Source organism: Canis aureus, chromosome 5, assembly GCF_053574225.1.
Source record: "Canis aureus isolate CA01 chromosome 5, VMU_Caureus_v.1.0, whole genome shotgun sequence".
Classification (NCBI taxonomy): Eukaryota; Metazoa; Chordata; class Mammalia; order Carnivora; family Canidae; genus Canis; species Canis aureus.
This window is the reverse complement of record NC_135615.1, coordinates 6,801,677-6,826,708: the sequence shown is the minus strand read 5'-3', so window position 1 is coordinate 6,826,708 and position 25,032 is coordinate 6,801,677. Positions and strand designations below refer to the sequence as shown.

The window sequence follows — 25,032 nt, the reverse complement described above, 5'->3', positions numbered from 1 at the left end:
TTGGGTTGTGTGAGTTCTTTATATATTTTGGATATTAATCCTTTATTGGATATAGGAATTGCAAATATTTTCTCCCATTCAGTAGGCTGCCTTTTCATTTTATTGATGGTTTCCTCTGCTGCCCAGAAGCTTTTTTATTTTATGTAGTCTTGTTTATTTTTGCTTTTGTTGCCTTTGCTTTTTGTATCAAATCCCAAAAAATGAAAAGCAAACACACAAAAAAACCATGGCTGAGACCAAAATTATGGAGCTTACCACCTACATTTTCTTCTAGGAGTTTTATGATTTCAAGTCTTATGTTCGAGTCTTTAATCCATTTTGAATTGATTTTTGTATAGTATAAGATAGGAATCCAGTTTCATTATTTTGCATGTGGCTGTCTGATTCCCAACACCATTCATTGAATAGACTATCCTACCCCCATTGTATATTCTACTAACCCCCATATTAATTCGTAAATTAATTGGCCATAAATGTGTGTGCTTATTTTGGGCTTTCTATTCTGTTCCATCAATCTATGAGTTTGTTTTTATGCCAATACCACACTGCTTAGATTATAGCTTTGTGATCTAATTTGCTTATCTTTTCCTCATTAACTGTATTTTGACTAGTATAGACATTCTTTGGGGGTATTATGAAGGTATTCAAAATACTAGCATAGCCACTCTGGAAATTATAGGTTCTTGGTACCCTACCTAGTTCTCTGGTCCCTGGAAGAATAACAGAGATTCTGTTACGTCTCCTCTTTAGCGTAAACCTAAAGATGCTATCATAGGCCTAGGAAATAGCAAGTGGAATTAGGAAATTTGAGTTCCAATAACTTTCCAAGTTTGACTCTAAGATAAGCCCTTCTGTACAAACAGATATCAAGATATATCTTTGATATATATATCTTTGATATACAAGATATCAAAATTCTCCAGTGGCTTTCCTGAGCCAAAATGAAAAGTTTTTGGCAAAAAAAAAAAAAAAAAAAAAAGTTTTTGGCAAACCACCCCCACCCCCAATTATCATGTCAGGCTATGACTTTTTCACTGTACCTTAGCACCCTTTTCATGGCCATATTGCTCTTGTGAGGGTTTGGTCCTCATCAAAAGAAAAAAAAAAGCCATGTGGCTTAAAAAAAGAGAGCTGTAGAGATGTTATCTTCAAGGCAAGGGAATTTTGGAAGGATATTGGTAAAGTAACAATTGTGCAATTTTGGTCAACATATTGTATGATCATGAACTATAGCCAGGACACTGCTTCTCTTTAATATTGCAAGATATTTCCTGTGATCAGCATACTTTAAGCTGATGAAATACAGCCCATCAGCCTAGTGAACATACCCTGCTTCCTAGTCTCAAATTTAGATATATTTTCCACAACCTTTCTTCACTGTAGGTATTTCCTTTTGAAAAAGACATGTTTTGAAGTGATTAAATTCCTAGGATTTTAATGCCTCATTAAGTGAAAATATGCTAGGATATTTCTCCTTCTAAGTCAAAGCTGATTTTATCATTATTTGAGCAGCCGCCCATAGCTGTTGCCAGAGAGAGTATTTGGGAAACACTTGATTAATGCGACTTGAGTTGTTTTTACTTTGAGCTTCTTCTGGCCCCTTTTACTATTCTCCCAACACCACGTAGTATGTAGTTATACATATATAACTACCATATACATATATAACTACATATAACTACCAAGTAGTTATAGCCAGAAGAGGTAAGTAAGCTCCAGTTTAGTATTGTATATTCAGATGTGATATGTTTTACACAGGGAATCTTTTGTGAAGAAACAGACAGAAAATGCACTCTCTACTAATGAAACAGTCATGCCAGCTCCAAACAACAAAGAAAGTACATCTGTAGTGAAGACTTCCAATATCAAAGTTGAAGAAGAAGCCACGATGGCTATTGAAAATAACAACAGAGGATACCAAACTCAGAAAAAAATGAATTACATCACTGGGGAAGAGGCTAAGCAAGAACGGCATCTGGTGAGGGACACTTGGACAGAAGAACATCCCAAAAAGAAGTACACAAAAGACCTGGAAGAAAACAGTACAATAAGGAAAGTGGAGAAGGAGGACAGTATGGTCCAGAATTACTACCAGAGATATTCAGAGGAAAGGAATTTTGAAGAATCAAAAGCAGCATATCTAGAAAAGAAGGCCCTATCAGAAAGGCCAGGCTACCCAGGACTTTGGTCAGTACAGAATGAGACAAAGCAGCCTTCTTTTAAAAAAACTTTGGAACCTAGTCTTAGCCAAAAGTCAGTTTATCAAAACGCAAATAGCAAGGAAAAGAAGACATCTGTAGTCACCCAGAATGCACCAGCATGCAGCCAGCAGAGAAGCCATCCAGGGCCTGGGCCAGTCAGGGAGAGGCAGGCTAAAGCAACGATCCAAGCCCAGGAGGAAGACAGAGCAGCAGTGTTCATTCAGAGCAAATACCGAGGCTACAAAAGGAGGCAGCAATTGAGGAAGGACCGGATGTCTTCTTTTAAAAATCAAAAGGTTGTTGCAACACCAATGGAAGTAGCAAGAAATCCTCACGATTTGTATTCCTATCCCACAAGGTATGAGGAATCCTTTAATAACAGGACAAAGAATGACAAAGATTTGAAAGCAGTTTTAGAGAAAGAAGCATGTGATTTGGCAATCTTTTCAAAACAGGTATGTAAATAAACAGACTTATTCACTAGTTGAAATCTCTGGGAACCACACTGTAACCAAAGAAAACACAGTTAATTAAAAACTGACTCATTCTTTCATCTGTTTTTATGGAACTGCAAACCTCCATAATGTCTCAAAGGTTTTGCTATTCAAATAGCAATAATTTTTTAAAACAATGTGCCATAAGAAATAGTAGAAGATAAGATAGAAATCTTACAGAATAAAGACACTCAACATCGGTTTTTGCAGCTAATTTCCATATCTGAGATCTTTCATTATAGCTAAAAAAGAAAGAAAGTTTTATAAATTCTCTGAAGTCTATGCTCTTTTTTCTGCCACACATTTTGAGCAGACATCACTAGGTGTCAAAATTAGGCATGTAGCCATACTCAGACATACGTGCAATGAAGAGGAAAAATTTACATGTTACATCATGACAATGAGGAACCACAAAGAAAAGTTCCCTGTTGGAGAATATCTTGTGCCATGAGTAGACATGTTTCAGCTGTTTCTAAAAGGGGACAGGTGGCCCTAGGGCTTCTCATGGGTGGACGTGAAACACTGATAAATTAGTCCTAGGGAGGGTGAGACCACAGGAAGCAGCTCCTGGTAATGCCACTTCCAGATCTTGTTTTCTGTCTAGGTATTTGACCTTAAGAAAATCAGTTCATGTGTAGGCACCATTATTTTCTCCTATGTAAGGTGAAGGATTTTAACTACACGACCTCTAAAATGCATATTATAAGTTAATATGCACTACCAGGACAGTCAATAGCATATGAAATTTCAGGAGAAGTATCATTTGGGGTGCCTGGGTGGCTCAGTCAGCTAAGTCCAACCCTTGATCTCAGCTCAGGTCTTGGTCTTAGGGTTGTGAGATCAAGCCCCGCATCAGGCTCCATACCCAGCATGGAATCTACTTTAAAAAAAAAAAGGAAGGAAGGAGGAAGGAAGGAAGGAAGGAAGGAAGGAAGGAAGGAAGGAAGGAAGGAAGGAAGGAAGGAAGGAAGGAGAAGGAAGGAAGGAAAAAAAAAGACCAACCATCATGCGTTAGATTAAAAAGGGATTGCCTAATGCTCATGGGTACCTAAACTCTGCTTTTTTGCCTCTTTAATAGTGGCTGAGTCCATGGGGAAGAAAGCACAGTAGCTGCTCTTGGACACCTCTTTCATATTAGAGGTTTGGCCCAAACATCTCCAGCTCTGGCTGTTCATAGAGATCTATCAGCCCCTCCCGGTCCTATTTTCTTTAGCACAGGGGATAGAGAGTTCAGTGTACATACAGTCCTTCCTTTCCTTGGTTCATACGTTTTCGCATGCTAAAGACCAGATTGGGGATTCAAATCCTGACCTGCTGTGCATCAGAGGTGTTGAGGAGATGCAGAATTACCAAGTCATATCCCTAGAGCTGGCTAATCATGCTGCAGGAGTAGATCCTGTGCTCCATGGGGACAAAGCCAGAGGCAGAAAACAGGAGCCCCACCTGCCACCCAGCAGGACAGCCGTGTTTCCAGAGCCGCGATATAGATGAGTCAGAGGGGCCGGATGGAAGGAGTAGAGCCAGAGGAGAGTGGCCCGGAAGTCAGACTGAGAACACTGGAGTGGAAAGGAGGGGCTTAACACAATCCAAGGCAACAGAGGGGATCTGCACACTAAAAGAGCTTGGCAATTGCTGCAGGGATGGGGACAGAAGCCAGGTCTCAGGAACCCCAGGAGGAGTTGATCAGGACAGAACTAACACTTTGTGTAGCATGACCTATTTGGCAGTTTTATTTTTTTTATTATTATTATTTTTTTATTTGGCAGTTTTAAATGGAGAATGTGAGATGTACAAGTAGCCCAGAGGGGGAGGCTTGGTCAGGTGAGGACTTTTCCAGACCTTGGGTTTTCAGACAAGGGTGGGTTCCGGAGAAGACACACATGAGAGTCCCAGGGGCCAGCAATCAGGAATTTACCAGGCCCTGGGGTACCTGTGGAGCCCTCTGAATTCTTTTCCTTGATCTAATCTGACACATGACCTTCTTTTTAGATATCAAAGTTATCTGAAGAATATTTCATTCTGCAGAAAAAACTGAATGAAATGATTTTGTCACAGCAACTGAAGCCTCTTTATCTGGGTGTCTATCCTCATAAGCCAATTAATAGACGAGTTTCTTCTCAGCAGTGCCTTTCAGGTAAAAAAATCAGTAGAGTTAGAACTCCCTGAAGGGAAAAGCAGTGCCAGATCCTTTGTTTATTAGTTTCTTACCTTTATTCTATGGCAGATTTGAGATGACTATGTTCCAACTGTTTGGGGGAGAACCTTCATTTCATCCCATTTCTCCTAAGTAGATAAAAGCCTTTCCAGAATGTTCCACACACCTCCTACTTTCTCTAACTTAATTCTTCTCTTTTTTCCTTTTTTTTACTTTATATATTCTTTAACTAGAACTTGGTATATGGCACCAGAAGGGAATAGAGAGGGATGGAGTTTGGGGGAGTGGGGTGGGGTGCAGGTTTGATAAAAGGGAGCAAAAAATAAAATATATCTATTCCCTTTGCCAATGTCTGCCACCTTAAGTAGAATATGGAAGGTTCAGATCTTCATTCGGATATACAAACCCAAATGCATTACTAAATTTTCTTCTGATCAACCTAAGTCACACTCTGGTATGGAATTCAGACTCAGTATTTATCAGGCTTTCCTCTCCCCAAGGCTGTGCAAAGGCCCTGAAGCCTTATGTATCTACCAAAGGATCAGGTTGAGCCTGGGGTCACTACTTATTTGCCCTTAAAGTTACTGTTGGGACACCCATCTCCTTGCTGGCCTCATGACCCCTCCAAGTCGGGAGCTGTGGTGCTCCCCTACCTGCAGGGGACACCTGGAAACCGTCAAGTTGGGAGTCTCACCTGGTCCACATGTGCTCCAGGTAGCCCTCCTCTCTGCAGCCTTATCACCTCCCCCAGTGGGGGCAGCCACTGAGGGCCTTGCAGACCTCTCTCTGGGAGAATCTGTACTTCTTTTCCCTCACTTTCTTTGGAGACCTCGCACTCTCACCACCCCCACCAGGACACCTGGCAGCACCTCTGCAAGGAGTTTGGCTCTTGCCAAAGGCCGATAAATACTGCTCACCTCATCCAACTTCTGGAAAATCCCTTAGGCAGGAAAATACTGAGATGAGCTTGGCCACTAGTCTGATATTGAAGGGAAAATATCTTAATGTTTCGGTCAGTTATCCTGCCATATTATTTTCAAGTCAAAAGCTACAATGAAACTTTAAAAAAAAAAGTGGCTCTCTGGCCCTTCCTACCACCACTGCCCTCAGGCCCTGGCCCAGAACCCCTTGCTGTTAAGAAGCAACTTAACAAGTCAGAGCCCAGGTACCCATTAGTTTGATGGCTGCACCTGATGAGCATGGGGCAGGGAGGTGCTGGTAGTATATATAGGAGAAGCACAGGAAGCCAGGTAGTGTTCCCTGTATAAGCAGCTCAGCCCTGTGCTTATTGGGAAAGGAGGGGTGGGGTGGGGGGTGATCTTCCTAGGTAGGGTGTAGATAGGGAGGGAGGAGCGGCTACTGATGTTTTGCTATGACTCACACTTTTAAATATCTTGGGGACTCTGTGTGTGTGTTTGTGTGTGTGTGTGTGTGTGTGTGTGTGTTTAATAAAAAGTGTATATAAGTCTGCTTGAGAGTCTCTCCCTCTGCCCCTCCCCCTACTTATTCTGTCTTTCTCTCTCTCTAAAATAAATAATTAAAAAATAATGATGTAACACTAGAAAGTGGAAATGAGCACTAAGAGGTAAACGTTAAGTTCACTTTTAGGAAAACTAAGTTGCATTTTTGTACATCTGAATCGTTGTACACTGAAAATTCAACCATGCTGTAGACAACTGCATTTTTGAAAGATCATTCTGATTGCATTGCATTCATTGATGGCACAACAAATAAACACAGAAGGCCAGAAAGAGATGATGGTGGTTCAGATGCAGTGGTGGCTGACAAGGTGAACAGTCCGAAGCAAAGGTTAGTCGGTAGAAGACCTGTCAGGTAGGCAGGTGGATAAGTGTGTAGCAACAGAAGCCAAGAGATCATTCAGTAAGTCCACTGGCCATGAGAAAAGAGAGCCTAGATCAGGAGTTCAGACATATACAGATCAGCAAAGAAGAAGCAACCAGAGAGCTGGGAAGAACACCAGGAAGCCCAGTACCCCAGAAGGCCCAGGAAGAAGGTTTCTAGGGTGTCATATAGAATGACAGAGCAAGTAAGAAGGGAATTAGAAAATATCCATTGAATTTCTTATGCATTGACAATTACTTACTAAATTCACCAGAATGTTTTTTAATGTTATAATAAATACAAATGGAAAAGGGGATACAAATAATCATTATGCTACATTTTTCGAAATTTCACTTATAACATCTGCTAGGATTTATCATTGGATATAATCTATATTCGTATATTTTAATGATATATGCAACTTCTTAAAAAATTATTGAATAGCCTATGAACATTTATCACATATATTTGTTTAAAGAATTCCAGCTGAGGTCACAAATTGGGCCAGACATTGCTTGGTCACTTGTCACTATTCAATCCCTACAATGATTCTAGGTCTATTATTGTACCTTAGGATGTATTTCTTTTACCTCAGGATAGGCAAACTCTAGGCTAAATTTTAGACTCTGACTTTCATTATAAAACAACCTGAGTTTGCCAATCTTCTAACAACATTGAAGCCAAGAATTCCCGCCACCCATTCTGTATTCCTCAAGCTCTAGTGATTTTCCCAGGTATCTTCATGCACTTGCTGACATCACAAACTTCACACAGGTAGTCAGGTGCACATTTGTTGGAGGGAATAGATTATCAGTACCATAGTCAACATTTACTTATCCTCAAAGTTATTTTGTGTAGATTGGTTTTGTCCTCCTCAAATAGATTTCCAACCCTATGCAAGCAGGACCGTTTCATATACTACTCCATACTCGTTTTTCTGTTACCCTGGCACACATTCATCACACAGTAGACATTCAGCAACTGCTTATTAATTGGACAGAACACTGCTTAATTTCCCCCAGGAATTACAATATAATAAAGTACAGTGACCAGTGAAGATTTGAAAGTATGATTTTTACAATAACAAAAAAATGTAACATTACATTCTTTAAATGTTTATTGATTTGTATATATTATCTGATTTTAAACCCCTCCAGTCAGAAAAAAAAAGATTCCCTTTTTTTTTTTAAAGATGTGTTTACTTATTTTAGAGTGAGAGAGGTGAGATGGGTTATGCAGAGGGAAACGGAGAGAGAGTTCAAACAGACTCTGTACTGAGCACAGAGCCTGGCTTGATCTCACAACCCTAAGATCACTACCCGAGTGGAAACCAAGAGTCAGATTCTTAACTGACTGCCTTACTTAGGCGCCCCAGAAAAAAAGGTTCTTATAATATATAGAAGATCATCAGAATTAGTAATGCAGAATCTGGCACCCCACAGTACAAGCAGCTGCCCTCACCTGCTGAGGCAGATTCAGCTGATGCACTGTTAGCTCAGATTCAACCGACCACCCCTGGGATACTGACCTTCATGGCAAACTGTGCCTCCCCATGAAAAATTTCACTTAGGAAACCAAAATCAAGCTCATTTACAAGTAATTCCATCATTAAAATAAGCCTAAGCATCACCTGAAACTTTAGTTCTGTCATCATTGTCAAAAACCAATAGGCATCTTCAACTACTTGCTACCCAGAACTCTGTTGGTAAGACTCAGTAAGCTTCAGCTGGATTCTGTAAAGTGGCCTGGGAGAACTTCTAACCTGTTCTAAAGAAAGCCCTAGAAAACACAGCACATGAGGGTAATTAAATTTTTCTCTTCTTTTTGAGATTTTATGTATTTATTTGAGAGAGAGAGAATGAGAGCGCACACAGGAGCAGAGGAAGAGGGGTTGGGGAGAGGGAGAAGCAGACTCCCGCTGAGCAGGGCGCCTGATGCAAATGCAGGGCTCCATCCCCAGGACCCTGGGCTTGTGACCTGACCTGAAGGCAGATGCTTAACTGACCAAGCCACCCAGGTGCCTGGATAATTAATTTTTTCAAGTTAATTTTAACAAGCTATAACCTTATTCTGTAAGGTTTCTCTTTCTGTGAGACATATTTTTTAATGTACACAAGCGTCAAGGTAAAATAATGTCCAAATGAAGACTGAGCAGCTAGTTACGAAGTTTAAAATATAAAATAAGGTAAGTACTTGAACTACTTATTTTATATCTTTGTTTTGATAATAGTTATCATAAATTGAAACTGATAGGTGCTAACTGCACTTGCATTTTTGTTAAGAGAAACTTGGTATAGGATATGTATAACTAGAGTGTGGCTGTTGGATCATAGATCGCAATAAGTATACAATGACATTCATTATTCATAAGTATACAATGACAGTGCATTATGTCTCCCTGAATGGTATTTTTGGGGGGATGTTTTTCTTCTTAATTATGGTACACCTGGCAATTTGTTTTGACCATTGTGAAGAGAAGAAAAAAGATTAATTGCAGGACAAATAAATTCTGGTAACACAAAAGCACATTCTCTTTCTTTCCTTTATAAAGAAAGTATGACTATCCAACAGGCTGTAATTTTTTAGCGGTTTGCAAGGTTAACAAATAAGGATACTATTGTAATTCTCATGCTTCATTTACATAACATCAAAAGAAAATTCAACACTAGATCAAAGCAGTCCCTTGCCATGCACACACACACAGTGTATATAACACAAATGTTTTTTATGTTGCTTTGAGAATAAATGTTGAGGAGGAAAAAAATCACAATTTTCCATTTATTTCTGAATTTTAATGGCATTCAGACTCATGCAATTACCCTTAATACTTAGTTATTATGATGCAGATTTGATCTGCTGTAGTTTTTAGGATTGCCTATCACCTTACCATTGTAATGCTGGCACCTAGAAATGCATTTTACAAACTACCAAGAATATATGACCACCTGTATCTATAAATGTGCTTACATTCATGAGAAAGCCAGGTAGCTCAAATAATGTGGGGTTATATATTTTATAGGATTATTTTTTCATTAAAAGTGAAAAGTAAAGAGATTTCAGAAATTATATTGCTTCCCACCCATTGCTTATCTTCCTGAGTTTATTTGCTATCCCTCTTTCTTCATAAGAAGGAATACCAACTCTCCAAGTCTCTTAAGAAAACAAGTCAGTATATAAAATTAAGTGACTTTATTTATAATAAGTAAATAAATGATTCAGTGAGAATCATTAAATTACATATTAAATACTAATCGTATGAAACAGTTTACCTTTCATAAATTTACACTCTGAATTATGGATTTCTGATGAATTAACTGAATTAGTTCAGATGAAACATTTGGCCTTTGATGGAAACAGCTACACTCAAATTATTACCCCTCATTCCATACTTTGTATCTAGTCTACATGTATCTACAGAGGACATGGAGCTAATATAGAAGCAGGAGTAATGAATATACTTCTCCCCCCTCCAACTTCCCTTTAAGTTTTGATTCAGATGCACACACAAAAAAAAACAATAATATTAGCAACACTGGAAACTGAATTTTTCTTTATATATTTTGGCACCATATTACTTAGCTACATGAGATCAATTCAAAGATAAATTATATAGCATAGTTTATACAATAATATAATCAACACATGTTTAATATATTTATAATTTCATATGCTATAGAGATAATACCCTTTTTTTCCAAATAGCTAGTATAGTTTTAAAAATTGCTCTTTCTTTTAAGGTTGTATTTAAATTCCAATTATTTAACATAATGTTAGTTTCAGGTGTACAATATAGTGATTCAGCACTTCCATACGTTACCTGATGCTCTTCACAGAATTGAGTATCATTGATCTTTTTCCTTTGCCCTTTGCCTCTTTCTTGGGCTCTCTCCTTTCCTCAACCTCTTTTGTTTCTTCTAACTAGACATACTAGGCCAGTCCACAAACTTACACAAATCAAAATCGAACCAGATTACATTTCCTAACCATAATGTAATTGAGATAGAATTGAAAAACACAGGGGTGCCTGGGTGGCTCAGTCGGTTAAGCACCTGCCTTCATCTCATGTCATGATCCCAGGGTCCTGGGATGGAGCCCTGCATCAGGCTCCCTCCCCAGCAAGGAGTCTGCTTCTTCCTCTCCTGTCCCTCTCGCCGCCCCCATACTGCTTGTGTGTCCTTTCTCTCTCAAATAAATAAATAAAATCTTTTTAAAAAAAGAATTGAAAAGGACGCCCGGGTGGCCCAGTGGTTGAGCATCTGCCTTTAGCTCAAGTCGTGATCCCAGGGTCCTGGGATTGAGTCCCGCATCAGGGTCCCTGCAGGGAGCCTGCTTCTCCTCCTGCCTCTGTCTCTGCCTCTCTCTCTGTGTCTCTAATGAATAAATAAATTAAATCTTTTCTAAAAAGTTGAAAAGCACAAATGAGCAAAATAAAAATCAATAAGATAATCTAAAGAAATTATGATTAAAGCTATAAATTATTTTGAATTAATAAAAATGAAAGTAGCCACATAGAAAAACTATGAATGGAATGCAGTCTATACTCATAGGAAAATTCATATCATTAAATGTTTTTGTTATTAACTGAGAGAAAATAATGAAAAAATATAACTTGGGAAATTTTTAAAGTAAATTAATGGTTATTCAACACCAGGAAAAACAGAAAAAAGAATAACTACAATAACACAAAAATAGACCAAATACCTAAATGACACTAAGGTAATAGCTTCATTTAAAAATAATTTGAAAGTAAAATAAATTCCTATTTTCAAAAGAATACACACAAAAAAAATTAGAAATAAGAACATTACAACAAGTGTAGTTGATAATACTGAAATCTTATCATACTATAAATCAATCAATTTCACAAAAACAATTTGGAGCTGGAACATAAATTTCTGAAAAGAAATTAGTCAATATAATGATATGCCTGTCAAAGAAAAGTTGACAAGAACTCAATATTTTAGGCAATTGGCATCTTAAATTCATGAGACAGATAATTCCTACATTATGTAATCTGTTTGAGAAAAAAAGGGATAAAGTGAAAACTACCTATTTTATGAAGGTCATATCCTGAAACCTAAGTCTGACAAATAACATTTTAGAAAAGAGGAAGGAAGAGAATGAGGCAGCAGAGGGAGGGAGGGAGGAAGGAAGGGAGGGAGGGAGGGAGGAAGGAAGGAAAAAAGGGATGAGGAGGGAAGGAAGAGGTGAGGGAAGGAAGGAAGAAAGCTATGAGTCAGTCTCAAGAGATTTAGAGGTAAAACCAAGTGCCATTCTGACTAATTGAGTGCAATATTACATTAAAAGAATCTCTTAAGAGCACATATTAATGTAACAGTATCAAAAAGTCAAAAGAAAAAAGTCATCTTGTTAACCCTGAAATAGTTTTCAATAAAATAATACCTGGTCCTGATGAAAAGACAAACTCTTAGTCAATGAGCAATAGAAGTAGATTCTTTAAATTGCCAAAATCATCATTAACTGTAAAACACTGGAAGCAGTTCCAGTAGAAAGTGGAATTAAGATAAGAATGCTGATGAAAACACTTTTTTCCATGATTTGGGAATTCTACCGGATGTAATAAGACAGGAAACAAAAGTCTCTATAAAAGCATAACTATTGAAAAGGAGAAGTTGTTAGGGTATTAATACCAACATGAATGTTGGTATTAAAAAATGTAAAGAATGAACCCAAATGATTGGTATTAACAATAGAATTCACCAGGGATATGTATGTGAATAGAAAAATGGATATCCTTTCCTATAAAGTTGGAAAAAAGAGTTCATTGGAAATAATAACAACAACAACAACAAAAACAGGGGGGTGGATCTTGAAATAAAGCTGGCAAGAAAACCACAAATAAACAAAAACATGTGGACAATGGTATAATACACTGTGTTTCTGGATTGGAACATAAGATACTGTAAACATAACTATTCTATAATTAATTTCTAGGTTTAAAAAGAAAACAGCATTCAATGTCTATGAGATTTTCTTTAGAACTTAAGAAAATGTTCCTAAAGACCATTTGTAAATTTCAGGAAAAAGGAATAATTAGAAATGAGGATTTTCTTTATTAGATAGTAAAAAGAATAATATAAAGCTATAATAATGAAAACCATATACCTCTTATAAAAATCAACCACAGATTAATGAAATAGGGTAGCCCTAAAATTGACCCTGGTATCTATAAAAACCTGTCACAAAAAGATACACAGCAAAACCATAAGAAATAGATGGATAATGCTTAAAATTTTTCTGAGGTGGAGAGAAGAAATAAGATAATCTTACTTCAGGCTGAAAACCCAAATATTTCCCAGATACATTAATGATTTCATTGTAAGAAATAAACCCAAAACAATCAAATGATATGAACTGAGTCTTCACAACCTCTGCTTGAGAAAGGATGAAACATAAGAAGTTATAAAAGGACTTAGAAAGAAGAGAGGTGCTATCTTTGGACTAGATAAGCATTAAAACCTTCCAGAGATTAGAAAGCATCTTAGAAGTTAAAAAACCAAATGCAAACTGGATGAAAAACTTAGAACAAATGGAAAAGGTTAACATGTGTATTGCACAATGGGCTCTTATAAATAATTAGGAAAAATATTAACACCCCCCAATGGAAAAATGGGCACAAGACATTGATTTACTTATAGAAGAACAAATGCAAATGGCAAATAAGCATATATATGATCACCCTAATTTAAATACAAATTAAAATAAGTTCCTGTTTTTTATTTATCAAAATGACAAGGATAAAATATATTTAATAGTGATAAGAATGTGCTAATTTAATTATTCTCAAACACTATTGGTAAGACTGTAGAGTCAATGTTTTGAAAAGTGATTTAGCAATATAAAAAAAAAAAAAAAGGAAATAGTTTGCATCATTGACCCAATAAACCCACTTATGGGGACATAGCCTAAGGAAACAACTGAAAAAGAAAAATTTATGTACTGGCAAAAAATGAAATGAGACAATAAGAAAATGATTAATAAGTAATGACACATTCATAGATGGAATATTAACAGCCCCTAAAATTCATTTTTCAGAGAATAACCTTGGCAAACTGCTAGCTAATCTAACTATAGTATAAAATATTACAGAATTAGAATCTGAATACTGTAAATAATCAGCTTAACCTCACATGGCAGTTCATTAACAAGAGCATCTATGCAGAAAGCTCTAGAAAAGTCAAACGGACTGGTTGAGTGAGAACTAGGTGCTCACTCTCCAGTAGAAAGGACTCTCTCTCACTGATTTTTACCTTCAGAGTCTACTTCTGTATAAGATTAAGAATCTGAATAATGGTACTTCATCCTGGTACAAAGCTTCCACAGTGATGTGGGGTAAGACGAGAGTGTCATCTCCAGATATGTCATTTTTGTTGCCGGTCACTGAAAGCTTGCTTGACATTTCCTCCAGCCATGCTCTGTTCCAGACAGGCTCTCGTAAGGAGTAAAGGCTTTATTAAAAATATTAGCATATTTCGTCTCACCTCGGTAGAAACCAATCTGAGAAAATGGCTGAACAGTCAATAAATTATTTTCTAAAATTTGACTCTTTGGGAAAAATTAACATAGGTTTCACTTCAGGCTATATACTCAGATATTTTTCAGATAGATTAAGATCAATATGATCTTGAAAAACAGCCAAAAAAAAAAAAAAAAAAACCAAACCAACCAAGTTGTACTTAGGGGGCCTTACATATGGTTCTCTAGGTCTCTAGGCAGGTAAGCATATATTTTGTTGTATGACTGTATCCATAGTCCTGTGGACACTCACACACAGGACACATGCTTCTAGTTCAGCATGACGGTCCACCATCCCCAGCACAGAAGGCACTCTTGAGATTCCATCAGTATCACTGTGTGTATTCTCATATGCCTCTCTTAGGGTGCCCTGCTTTGGTGATTGTGCATGAGTATGCAAGAGGGCTGGGAGAAAGGACATAACCAACCCCATGACTAGAACAAAACTACCTCTGAGGACTCTAGTCCAATACCTCTGCCCAATAGAGATGCCAGCAATAGGTGGCAGATATTTAGTGATCATGTCCAAGAGATAAATGATAATCTAGAGGGCATGTCTCTTCATCCCCCCACAAACAGAGTGGCCTTATTCTCCTCTGTTTTCTCCTGTGACATAACTAGAGTAGACATGAGGAGCAGGCTGGGGGCGGGGGGGGGGGGGTGGGGTGGCGGTGAAGCACCCTACCTAAATCTAAGAGTAGTATAATTTAAAAACCACATGCTCAGTTTTCAATGTTCCTGATACTAGTGCAATGTACCCAAATCAGAGAGTGGCAAAAAGCTTAAAAGCCCATGCTCAAGGTGTCAATTGGCTCTAGGGTAGAAAAGAATGAGCCAAAAAAATTGCTTGAGCGTTCAAATGGGGATGGAGGCCAGTAGTTGCCTTTTGAGGTCAAAGGGAGCCTCTGAGTCAGATTCAGGGAATGGGAAGGCATAGTGTGAAGGACACTCAAAAGAGGAGAAACACCTCCCCTTACAACCCTTCACCTCAGGTATACTCAAAAGAACACAGAGCATAGAGCAAAGCAAGTGCCCAAATTCAGGGTAACCATGAGAGATGAAAAATGTTTCCAGAGTTGTGTGCCATGCAAGGCAGAGGGAAGCAGAGTAGAACTGAACTGGCCCACGAGTTCAGAACCTGAATCCAGTCTCCTCCAGACTGGCTGGCCTGGCTGAAGGGCAGATGAGATGAAAAGGCAGAACCAACAGCTTCTGGAAGGCAGGTTGCATCCCTGACTGCACAAATCCTGCCTTTGATGTGCAGAAATGAATATTCCTCCCTTCTAAGATTTCCTGTAGCCCAACTGTATTGATGAAAGTTCACAGACGGCAGTAAATGGAAATTTACCAAAAATTTAAAAATTGATTTCTTAAAAAATTACAATAAGCACATTTCTGATCTGTTAATATCTGATTTATGACACTAACATAAGTGCATTTCTGTTCTGCTAATAACTGATTTAGATGAGATCCTTATGCAGACTATCCTCTGAATGTAAATTACCATTAAAGTGAGAATAATATTGAGATATAATTTTCTAAAGCAAGTATTTCCAATGAGATTTATGCTCTCTTCCAAATAAAAAAATATTGAGCTGTTTGTCCTTTCATTATTCAAAGAAAGGTGCATTTCTGGTAAACTGAAACACCGAAATTATTATCAGAACCCATAGTATAAATAAATAAATATTTTACCTTCTGGCTATTTAATGTAGCAATAACCTTTACAAGCTAATATTTATCATGCACACCACACAAAATAGTCACAAACCTTATTTTGCTACTGACAACATTGATAATATGGGATTACAAATGTTTATGTCACTTTTGTAATTAAGGGGTTAGAATGACATTAGCAGAGCGTGTTTGCACTCCCCCAAAAAGAACAAAATTTTAGAGGGCAAAATCAGCTTGCCTTTCTGGAATATTTGTATGCTGATAAACTCAGGGGAAGTTTGCTCTTCAAAAATACAAAATAGTCTGGGGAAATTTAATTTAAATGCAATCAGACCCTGTTGAACACATTCATCAATAATTTTCTTACTGGCTGCCCACTTTGTATGGCAATATCTTAAGTGAGACACCTTTTAAGAACATTCAGCCCTCCGTTTCAGATTATCCTGGTGAAAGAAGAAAGTCAGTGAACTAACACAAGAGCAGATTCTTCAAGATACAAGAAATAAACAGAAATTCTGAAAATTCAACACATTTTTTTACGTTTTATCTCTATAAAATAGATATACCCACGTGCATATTTATAATTTTACATAAAGGAAATATTTTTTTATTTTCCCTTTTTCTTCCTGTTTCCTTCCCCCTTTCTCCATCTGCAGCCCACATTACTCACCCCTCAAGAGAACCCTAATCATAAAGCATGTATTCTTTCATGGATTTTGTAGATCTGCACACATACACTTATGCATACATACACAAAGAAAAGACAGAGATTTCTGTCATTGTTTTTATATAAATAAGATCACAATATAAATACCTATATATCTTGGCTTTTTTCCTTCAATTCCTTAGCAGGAATCCCTGCACATCAGCTGGCACAGCTATAACTCATTCATTTTACTGGCTATATAATATTTCACATGGGTATCAATGATTTATGTAAACTTTTCTCTCTTTCTAGATACTCACTGTTTCAGATTTTTGCCACTGTAAAAAATGTTGCAGTAAACATCTTTGAGGATGCCCTGGTATGCCAGGATTTTAGTTTTGCAAGATAGGTTCCCAGGGTAGGGTTATTGAGTTGAAAGGTATGTTTGGTTTTTTTTTGATAGGCTGCTTTCCCAAAAGCCCTAATAATTGACATTTCCTTCAATAGTTTGTGAGAACATACTTTTTTCTGGCATCCTGTACAGTGCTGTTATCCTTCTTTTAATCTTTGCTTATGTGCCAAAAGTGAGATGATATTTTGTCATTATTTTAACTTCTATTTCCTTGCCTATTAGCCAGCTCAGGTGCCTTCCTATACTTACTGACTTTTTGGATTTGCTTGTCTTGAACTTCCTATTTTAACCTTTTGCCCTTTTTTTCCACTGGTCTGTATTTTATATTAATTTGCTTGGCCTTGTATGCATTACAAATACCATCCCTTGACTTGTCCTCTGTATTGTAAATATAGTTTTCCAAATCATGTGTCTTCTGACTTTGTTGCCATATTAAGGTCTTTATCTATTTTTAATAGCCAAATATGTCTACATTTTTATGACTTTTGGATTTTGGTGAAGACATTTATACCTCTAGATCATTCATGAAGTCCTCGCGTTCTCTTTCGAGAGTTTTGCTGGTTCTTCTATTCACACTTATCTTGAAAGCATCGGGAATTTATTTTTCTATGGACAGTAACAGTGGTGATCCAGTTAACAAAATTCACTTACCGCTGTGTCTCTGAGTTAAAATGGAGTCCATCTAACCTCTTAGCATCTCCAAACACCTACCACATGCAGAACAACCATGAAGAGGCAGGAGAACGTCAAAACCTCAGTCGTGATCTGTATCACTCAGAAACCTATGGCTCGACTATAAAAAAAAAAATCACAGGTAAAAATAGTTAGATGTTATATGTTTGGTTACAGCTGCATGACAACATCCCACAGATGGTAGCTTAAACAAAAGATATTGATTTCCTCCTAGTTCTGGAGACTAGAAAACCAAGATCAAGGTGTTGGCAAGGTTGGCTTCTTCTGAAGCCGCTCTCCTTGACTTGTGGATGGCTGTCTTCTCCCTGTGTCTTCACATGGTCTTCCTTCTGTGTGAGACTGTGTCCTAATCTCTTCTTATAATGACACATATTGGGTAGGGCCCATCCTTGTCACTTCACTTTAAAGACCTTTTCTCCAAATATAGTCTTATTCTGAGGTACTAGGGGTTAGGTCTTCAGCATGTGAATTTTGAGGGGACATAACTCACTTCAAATGATCTGTATAGCATGTGAGTACTATTGTTGGTGCTCCCTGAGAGGGGGATCACTGGATAGTCAGTGAGAGCTTGGTGAAACAACTGGTACTGGAGACAGGCAGTGAAGATGCTCAAGATAGTGAGAGGGCACCTGGGTGGCTCAGTCAGTTAGGCATCTGCCTTCAGTTCAGGTCAAGATCCCAGGGTCTTGGGATTGAGCCCCTCATCAGTCTCCCTGCCCAGTGGAGGGCCTGTTCTCCCTCTCCCTCTGCTCCAGCCCCCTCCCCACACCCTGCTCATTCTCTTTCTCAAATAAATAAAATCTTAAAAAAAAAATTTCAGTGAGTCTATTAGAATATGAGAATAAGCAAAATTATAGCTACAAACATGGTGTGTCAGGGTTCCAGTGAGGCCAGTAGACTGACCAAAGGAGATGGTTCATTTCAGGGGGAAGCGGGAGATAAAATTGTAACTGCTGTGATTGTAAGTAATCTGGATTTAGGAGAAGTTTAGCCTTAATCATAGAAGAAAAGAAAACAATGAATTTTTGAAAAGTGAAACTTCATAATTAAAATGATAGGTAAGGAAGAAAAATCTGGTCTTTGTTTGTGAGGTGAAGCATGGAGAACAGATTAAGTCTCTGCCAAAGTTATTAACTGAGCAGTTTAGCCCAGAGTGGTAGCCATGGTAGACAAAAGGAAATGATGGGTGAGTATTAGACATTCAAAGCATGTATCAAAAAATTGGCGGAAGTTGATGATTGTCTGTTTATAGGAAATGAGCAAGTGGGATAAGACAAAGGTGATATCAATATTTTGAGCCTGGGGTAAAGGTAGACATAATGGTGTCATGCCATGGAGCTTGTGATACACAGAATCCTACATGGAGAAGGAAAGTGACCACCGGTTCATTTGAGCCTTAGAGTTTGAGATGGAAGTACTCAATAGGGAAGAAAAAATTGGGGCAGGAGCTCTGGCGGGGTGAAAACATCAAACCTGAGCTTTGTATCAGGAAGCCATCAGCATGGAGTACACCATGGGATGTGCAAGGAACAAAGAGAGGATTGATTCAGTCCAGGAGGCAAAGGGATTATTAACTCATTCAGCAAAATTTTATTAAACAGTGACTATATGTCAAGCATATCCTTAAGTGCCAGGAATACAAAGATAAATAAGATAAGGGATCTCCCCTCAGAAATCTCATCATGAAGGTCAGGAGTAGTCAATAATGTTAAACGATGAAGGCAGCCATTGAAGGACAGATAAAGGGCCCTTGTATTTGTCAATAAAGTGAATCACCCTTGACTCTCTAGAGGCAGTTTCAATAGTTTAGGTGATAGAAATGAGATTGAATGGGGAACATTTGATGAGACAGCGGAGACAAGAGCAAGATTCTCTTTATTGCCAGAATCAGTTTTGTTTTCCACTCTCCTGGCCCTTATTCAGATTCTTTGCCACCTTCAGCTTAATTAACTTCTATTACAACCGTGATATGCTGATATTGTAATTTAGACTTTAACATTAAAGTCAAGGTAAAATCTAGTCAGAGGTCAGTTTCATGCTCCTAAAACCATAAAAACTTCATATTATATGTGTATGTTTCTTGCCATTCAGTTTCAAATGAATAATATAAGTGGGCATAAGCAATACATTTTAAAATGATGAGACTTTGCAAGAGCCATAGAAGCTGTTTAATAATCAGCACTTAGAGAGATGATTAGGGAAGGAGAAAGAAAAAAATAAAAGACCAGTATTTGCGGTAATGGCAAGAATCTAGCTTTTACCATCTTTCCTTGTGCTTTTGACAATCTTGGACAGGATTCGACAGGGCTCAGATACTTGAATTCCCTCCACCTCCTCTATTCCCATGGAGAGGAACAGAGAGAGGGAACAGAAGACGAATCGCCAGAGATTGGTTGGAAAAGTGCTTCTACTCTACTTGTCTATTACTAATCTCTATTAATATGGTCTCGTTAACAAAGATCTCATTTTCTTTTGTCTTATTCGAAAAAAAGATTGTATGATTGTTGTGGTTTTCTCTGATTAGCATTGTTCCATGTATTATACCTCTATAAAATACATCTAGCTCGCTGATCTATCTTTGTCATCTAGCAATTTCCTATAGATTTTGAAATGAATGAGCTGGATTCTGTGAGAATGTGAATACTGTTGTGATAAGTATGTTCACCTAGTGGACTGGGCATAAGACCAGAAAGTTGGACATCTGTGAGTCTCTATCCTGGCTGAAACTGATTCGCACTACCAGTCATGGTTGTTTACACATAGTATAAATATTCACTGATTTCATTCTATTTGACTTGATTTGGTTAGTATGCTTTGGAGAAATTCAGTTTCTCTGTGTATTTCTACATCGAGGCTAGGAATCATTCTTTCCCCTTTATTATACAAAATAATGATCTATTACTGCCTTTAAAGTCCAGCTAACAAATGTATGCTCAGATATAACTTGAATGTAAGTCATTCTCCAATAAGCACCCATACCTTGCTCCCACCCTGATCCTGATGTATCCATAAAACAGGCATTTCTGCACAAATGTCGTCAGGGGATGCAGTGGTCAAGAATCATGAAAAACAGACAAGAATACTTCATTAGAGGCTCATTAGCTCTGTAAATGTAAAGCCACTTGTGACAAACACTAACAACCAAGTATATAGAGCATCAGAAGCTTTAATGACATTGCTACAGGTATAAGAACTTGGCTATATTGACAAAAAAGACCAGAAAAAGATGACAAACTTTATTCTTTCTTGGTGAAGGTTTTTCAAGTCAAGTCTGATGATTCTAATAGTTTGAGGTTCTACATTTCAAAGGAAGTCAAGCCTGCAAATGAGTAATGTTCTTGTTTGGGGGTAACATAGGAGATGGCCTTTGAGTAGAGATTTTGCAGGGCTTGGATGGATGGGTCATTGTATAAGGCTGGTGGTTGGGGGAATCACAGCAAAATTCTATGAGCATATTACCCTTTTTTAAGTTCTTATTTAAATTCCAGTTAGTTTAATATACAGTGTAGTAAAAGTTTCAAGTGTACAATATAGTGATTCAACACTTCCTACAACACCTGGTGCTCGTCACAAGTGCACTCCTTAATCCTCATCACCTATTTCACCCATTCCCCCACCCTCCTCTCCTCAAACAAACCATCAGTTTGTTCTCTATAATTAAGAATATATTTCTTGGTTTGTCTCTCTTTTTTTCCCCCTTATGCTTGTTTGTTCTTTTTCTTAAATTCCTATTCCACATATGAGTGGAATCATATGATTTTTTTTTAATCATATGATTTTTGCTTTCTCCAGTGGACTTACTTTGCTTAGCATAATACTCTCTACCTTCATCATTGCAAATGGCAAGATTTCATTCTTTTTTTGTTTGTTTGTTTTTGATTTCATTCTTTTTTATGGCTAATATTCCTATATATATACACACACACCACATATTTTTTATCCATTCATCTATTGATGGACTCTTGGCTGTTTGAATAACTTATGCTATTGTAGATAATGCTGCTGTAAACATCCGGGTACATGTATCCCTTTGATTTAGTATTTTTGTATCCTTTGGGTAAATACCCAGTAGTACAATTGCTAGACCATAGGGTAGTTCTATTTTTGACTGTTTGAGGAAACTCTGTACTGTTTTCCAGAGTGGCTGCACCAGTTTGCATTTCCACTAACAGTGTATGGGGGTTCCCCTTTTTCCCCATCCTTGCCAGCACCTGTTTTTTCTTGTGTTGTTGGTTTTAGCCATTCTGACAGGTGTGAGGGGATAGCTCATTGTAGTTTTGATTTGTATTTCCCTCAAGGTGAGTGATGTTGAGTATCTATTTATGTATTTGTTGGCCATATGTATGTCTTCTTGGGAAAAATGTCTATTCATGTCTTCTGCCCATTTTTTAATTGAGTTATCCATTTTTTAAGTATTGAATTTTATAAGTTCTTTATATATTTTGCATACTATATCCTTATCCATTATGTCATTTGCAAATATCTTCTCTCATTCTGTAGGTTGACTTTTAGTTTTGTTGGTTGTTTCCTATGCAGAAACTTTTTATTTTGGTGTAGTCCCAATAGTTCATTCTTGCTTTTGTTTCCCTTAGCTCAGGAGACATATCTAGAAAGCAGTTGCTACAGCCAATGTCAAAGAAGTTACTGCCTATGTTCTTCTCTAGGATGTTAATGGTTTCCCATCTCATGTTTGGGTCTTAATCCATTTTGAATATATTTTTGTGTATAATGTAAGAAAGTTGTCCAGTTTCATGCTTCTGCATGTTGCTGTCCAGTTTTCCCAACACCATTTGTTGACCAGACAGTCTTTTTTCCATTGGATATTCTTTCCTGCTTTGTCAAAGATCAATTGACTGTATAGTTGTGGATCTAATTCTAATTTCTCTATTCTGTTCCATTGATCTATGTGTTTGTTTTTGTGCCCATACCATACTGTTTTGATCACAACAGGGTTGTAATATAACATGAAGTCCAGAATTGTGATGCCTCCAGCTTTACTTTTCTTTTTCAAGATTGCTTTGACCATTCAGGGTCTTTTGTAGTTCCATACAAATTTTAGTATTGCTTGTGAAAAATGCTATTGGTATTTTGATACAGATTGCATTAAATGTATAGTTTGTTTTGGGTAGTATAGACATTTTAACAGTATTTGTTCTTCATCCATGAGCATGGAATGTTTTTCCATTTGTGTAACCTTCAATTTCTTTCAACAGTGTTTTATAGTTTTCAGAGTACATGTCTTTTGCCTCTTTGGTTAGGTTTCTTCCTAGATATCTTACTGGTTTGGGTCCAGTTGTAAATGGGACTGATTCCTATTAGTTTCTCTTTCTGCTGCTTCATTATTGGTGTAGAGAAATGCAACAGATATCTGTACATTGATTCTGTATCCCGTGACTACTGAATTCATATTTCAGTTCTAGCAGTTTTTTGGTGAAGTCTTTCAGGTTTTCTATATAGAGTATCATGTCACGTGCAAATGGTGAAAGGTTTACTGCTTTCTTGCCAGTTTGGATGCCTTTCATTTCTTTTTGTTGTCTGATTACTGAGGATAGGGTTTCCAGTGCTATAGTGAATGAAGTGGTGAGAGTGGACATCCCTGTTTTATTCCTGGGTGTAGAGGAAAAGCTCTGGGTTTTTCCCCATTGAGGATGATATTAGCTGTGGGTTTTTCATTTAAGGCCTTTATTATGTTGAGGTATGTTCCCTCTAAACCTACTTTGTTGTAGGTTTTTATCAATAATACATGTTGTACTTTGTCAAATGCTCTTTATCTATTGAAATTATCATATGGTGATCCTTTCTTTTATTAATGTGATATATCATGTTGATTGATTTGTGAATATTGGACCATTCTTGCAACCCAGGAATAAATCCCTGGGTTGATCATGGTGAATGATTTCTTTACTGTATTGTTGGATTTAGTTTGCTAATATTTTGTTGGTTATTTTTGCATCCATCTTTATCAGAGATACTTGCCTGTAGTTATTTTTACTCATGGTATCTTTATCTGGCTTTGGTATCAGGGTAATGCTGGCCTCATAGAATGACTATGGAAGTTTTCCTTCCTTTTCTGTGTTTTGGAATAGTTTGAGAAAAATAGGTATTAACTCTTCCTTAAATGTTGGCATAAAACCCCTTTTTAAGGATTTTCTAGCACTTTCAACTCGTCTCCCTATCATCCTCTGAACTTCTGTACGCTATTCCACATTACCAAACTATACATTTTTTTCTTCCCCTTCTTTCCTTTCCCTTATCTCTCAAAGCCCCACACTACTAGACAAGCAGAAGGAACATGTAGTGAGGAATATGATAAGGGGTGGTTGGGGGAACAAAGAACTTTCCTCTTTCTCCAAGCTTAAGCCCCAGTTGTATGTATATAATTTCTTATTTACCCCCAAAGGAAAGCATTGCTTGATAATCGTCTTTGTAATTGAAAACTTGTTTATGATCACCTTTCTTATAGGTATCTCTAAAGAAGAAGAGCCAAAAATATTGAGACCCCCAAGACGGCCCCGGAAACCCAAAACATTAAATAACCCTGAGGACTCCACATACTATTATCTGCTACATGTAAGTGGCTCACTCTTCCTATCAGATGAGAGCCATAGCAACTGCTAACACTCCTCTTCCTCTAGGTCCCAGCCTCTCCCTGCCCTCTAGCAGTCTTCTCTGCTGGTCCGTTAATTGAGCTGAGGTGCAAATACCAAACCAGAAAGAGAAGTGCATCATAAAAGGAGCTCTTCAGAGGGACCTTAGGTCAAAGGTCAAGTTTTAGGAAAAGAAGAAGAAAGGGAAAGAGGAAGGAGACATTTACTTGAGCAGCTTTCAAATTCCAGGCTTAGACGGAGGGGCTTCACATATAGGTGACATCTCATCTTGTGAATAGCCCTTAAGATGGTGTCCTCATCTCACTGGTCAGAACTCAGACCCAGATAGGCACTGCAGAGCTGCCGGGGTCGTTAGCTGCACTCAAGTCTTCTGACTGACCGCTCCTGCTTACTCCCTATGTGCAACAGGAGGGCTCCCTGGCACCAGCCCTGCCCACCTGCCCTTCCTCTCCTGTTCCTGCTATCTATGAGTGTCACCATCAACCACTGATGACCCAGACCAAGAACCTGGGGGGCTCCCTGGATCTTGCCCTCTCTCATTCCTGACATCTCCTCTGTCACCTACAGTGTGGCTTTTCCTGGCCAGGACTCACTCCAATTCATGCCCTGCCTCTGACCCCATGGGCAACACTCTACTTCAGACCATCATCATTCCTCACCCAGAATATTTCAGGCTTCTTATCTCAGCTGCTCCAGACCCTACCAGAATGTTTCTTTAAACTGTCTTGTGAGTGTGTTTCTCCCTTACTGATCCCTCTAATAGTCCAG

General features: G+C 37.9%; 1 protein-coding gene across 5 annotated transcripts in view; it reads left to right on the top strand.

Moving 5' to 3' along the window:
* The window catches only part of MYO3A (myosin IIIA), a 239,889-nt gene that overhangs the window by 199,186 nt on the left and 15,671 nt on the right, over positions 1 to 25,032 (top strand). For 3 of the 5 annotated variants that reach the window (XM_077896752.1, XM_077896751.1, XM_077896754.1), the window contains 3 exons: positions 1,759 to 2,656; positions 4,685 to 4,829; positions 24,120 to 24,226. In XM_077896752.1, the coding sequence (XP_077752878.1) occupies positions 1,759 to 2,656; positions 4,685 to 4,829; positions 24,120 to 24,226 (1,150 nt within the window). Of the gene's footprint in view, positions 1 to 1,758; positions 2,657 to 4,684; positions 4,830 to 24,119; positions 24,227 to 25,032 lie in introns of those variants that run through there. The other 2 variants (XM_077896756.1, XM_077896753.1) reach the window with 2 other exon arrangements.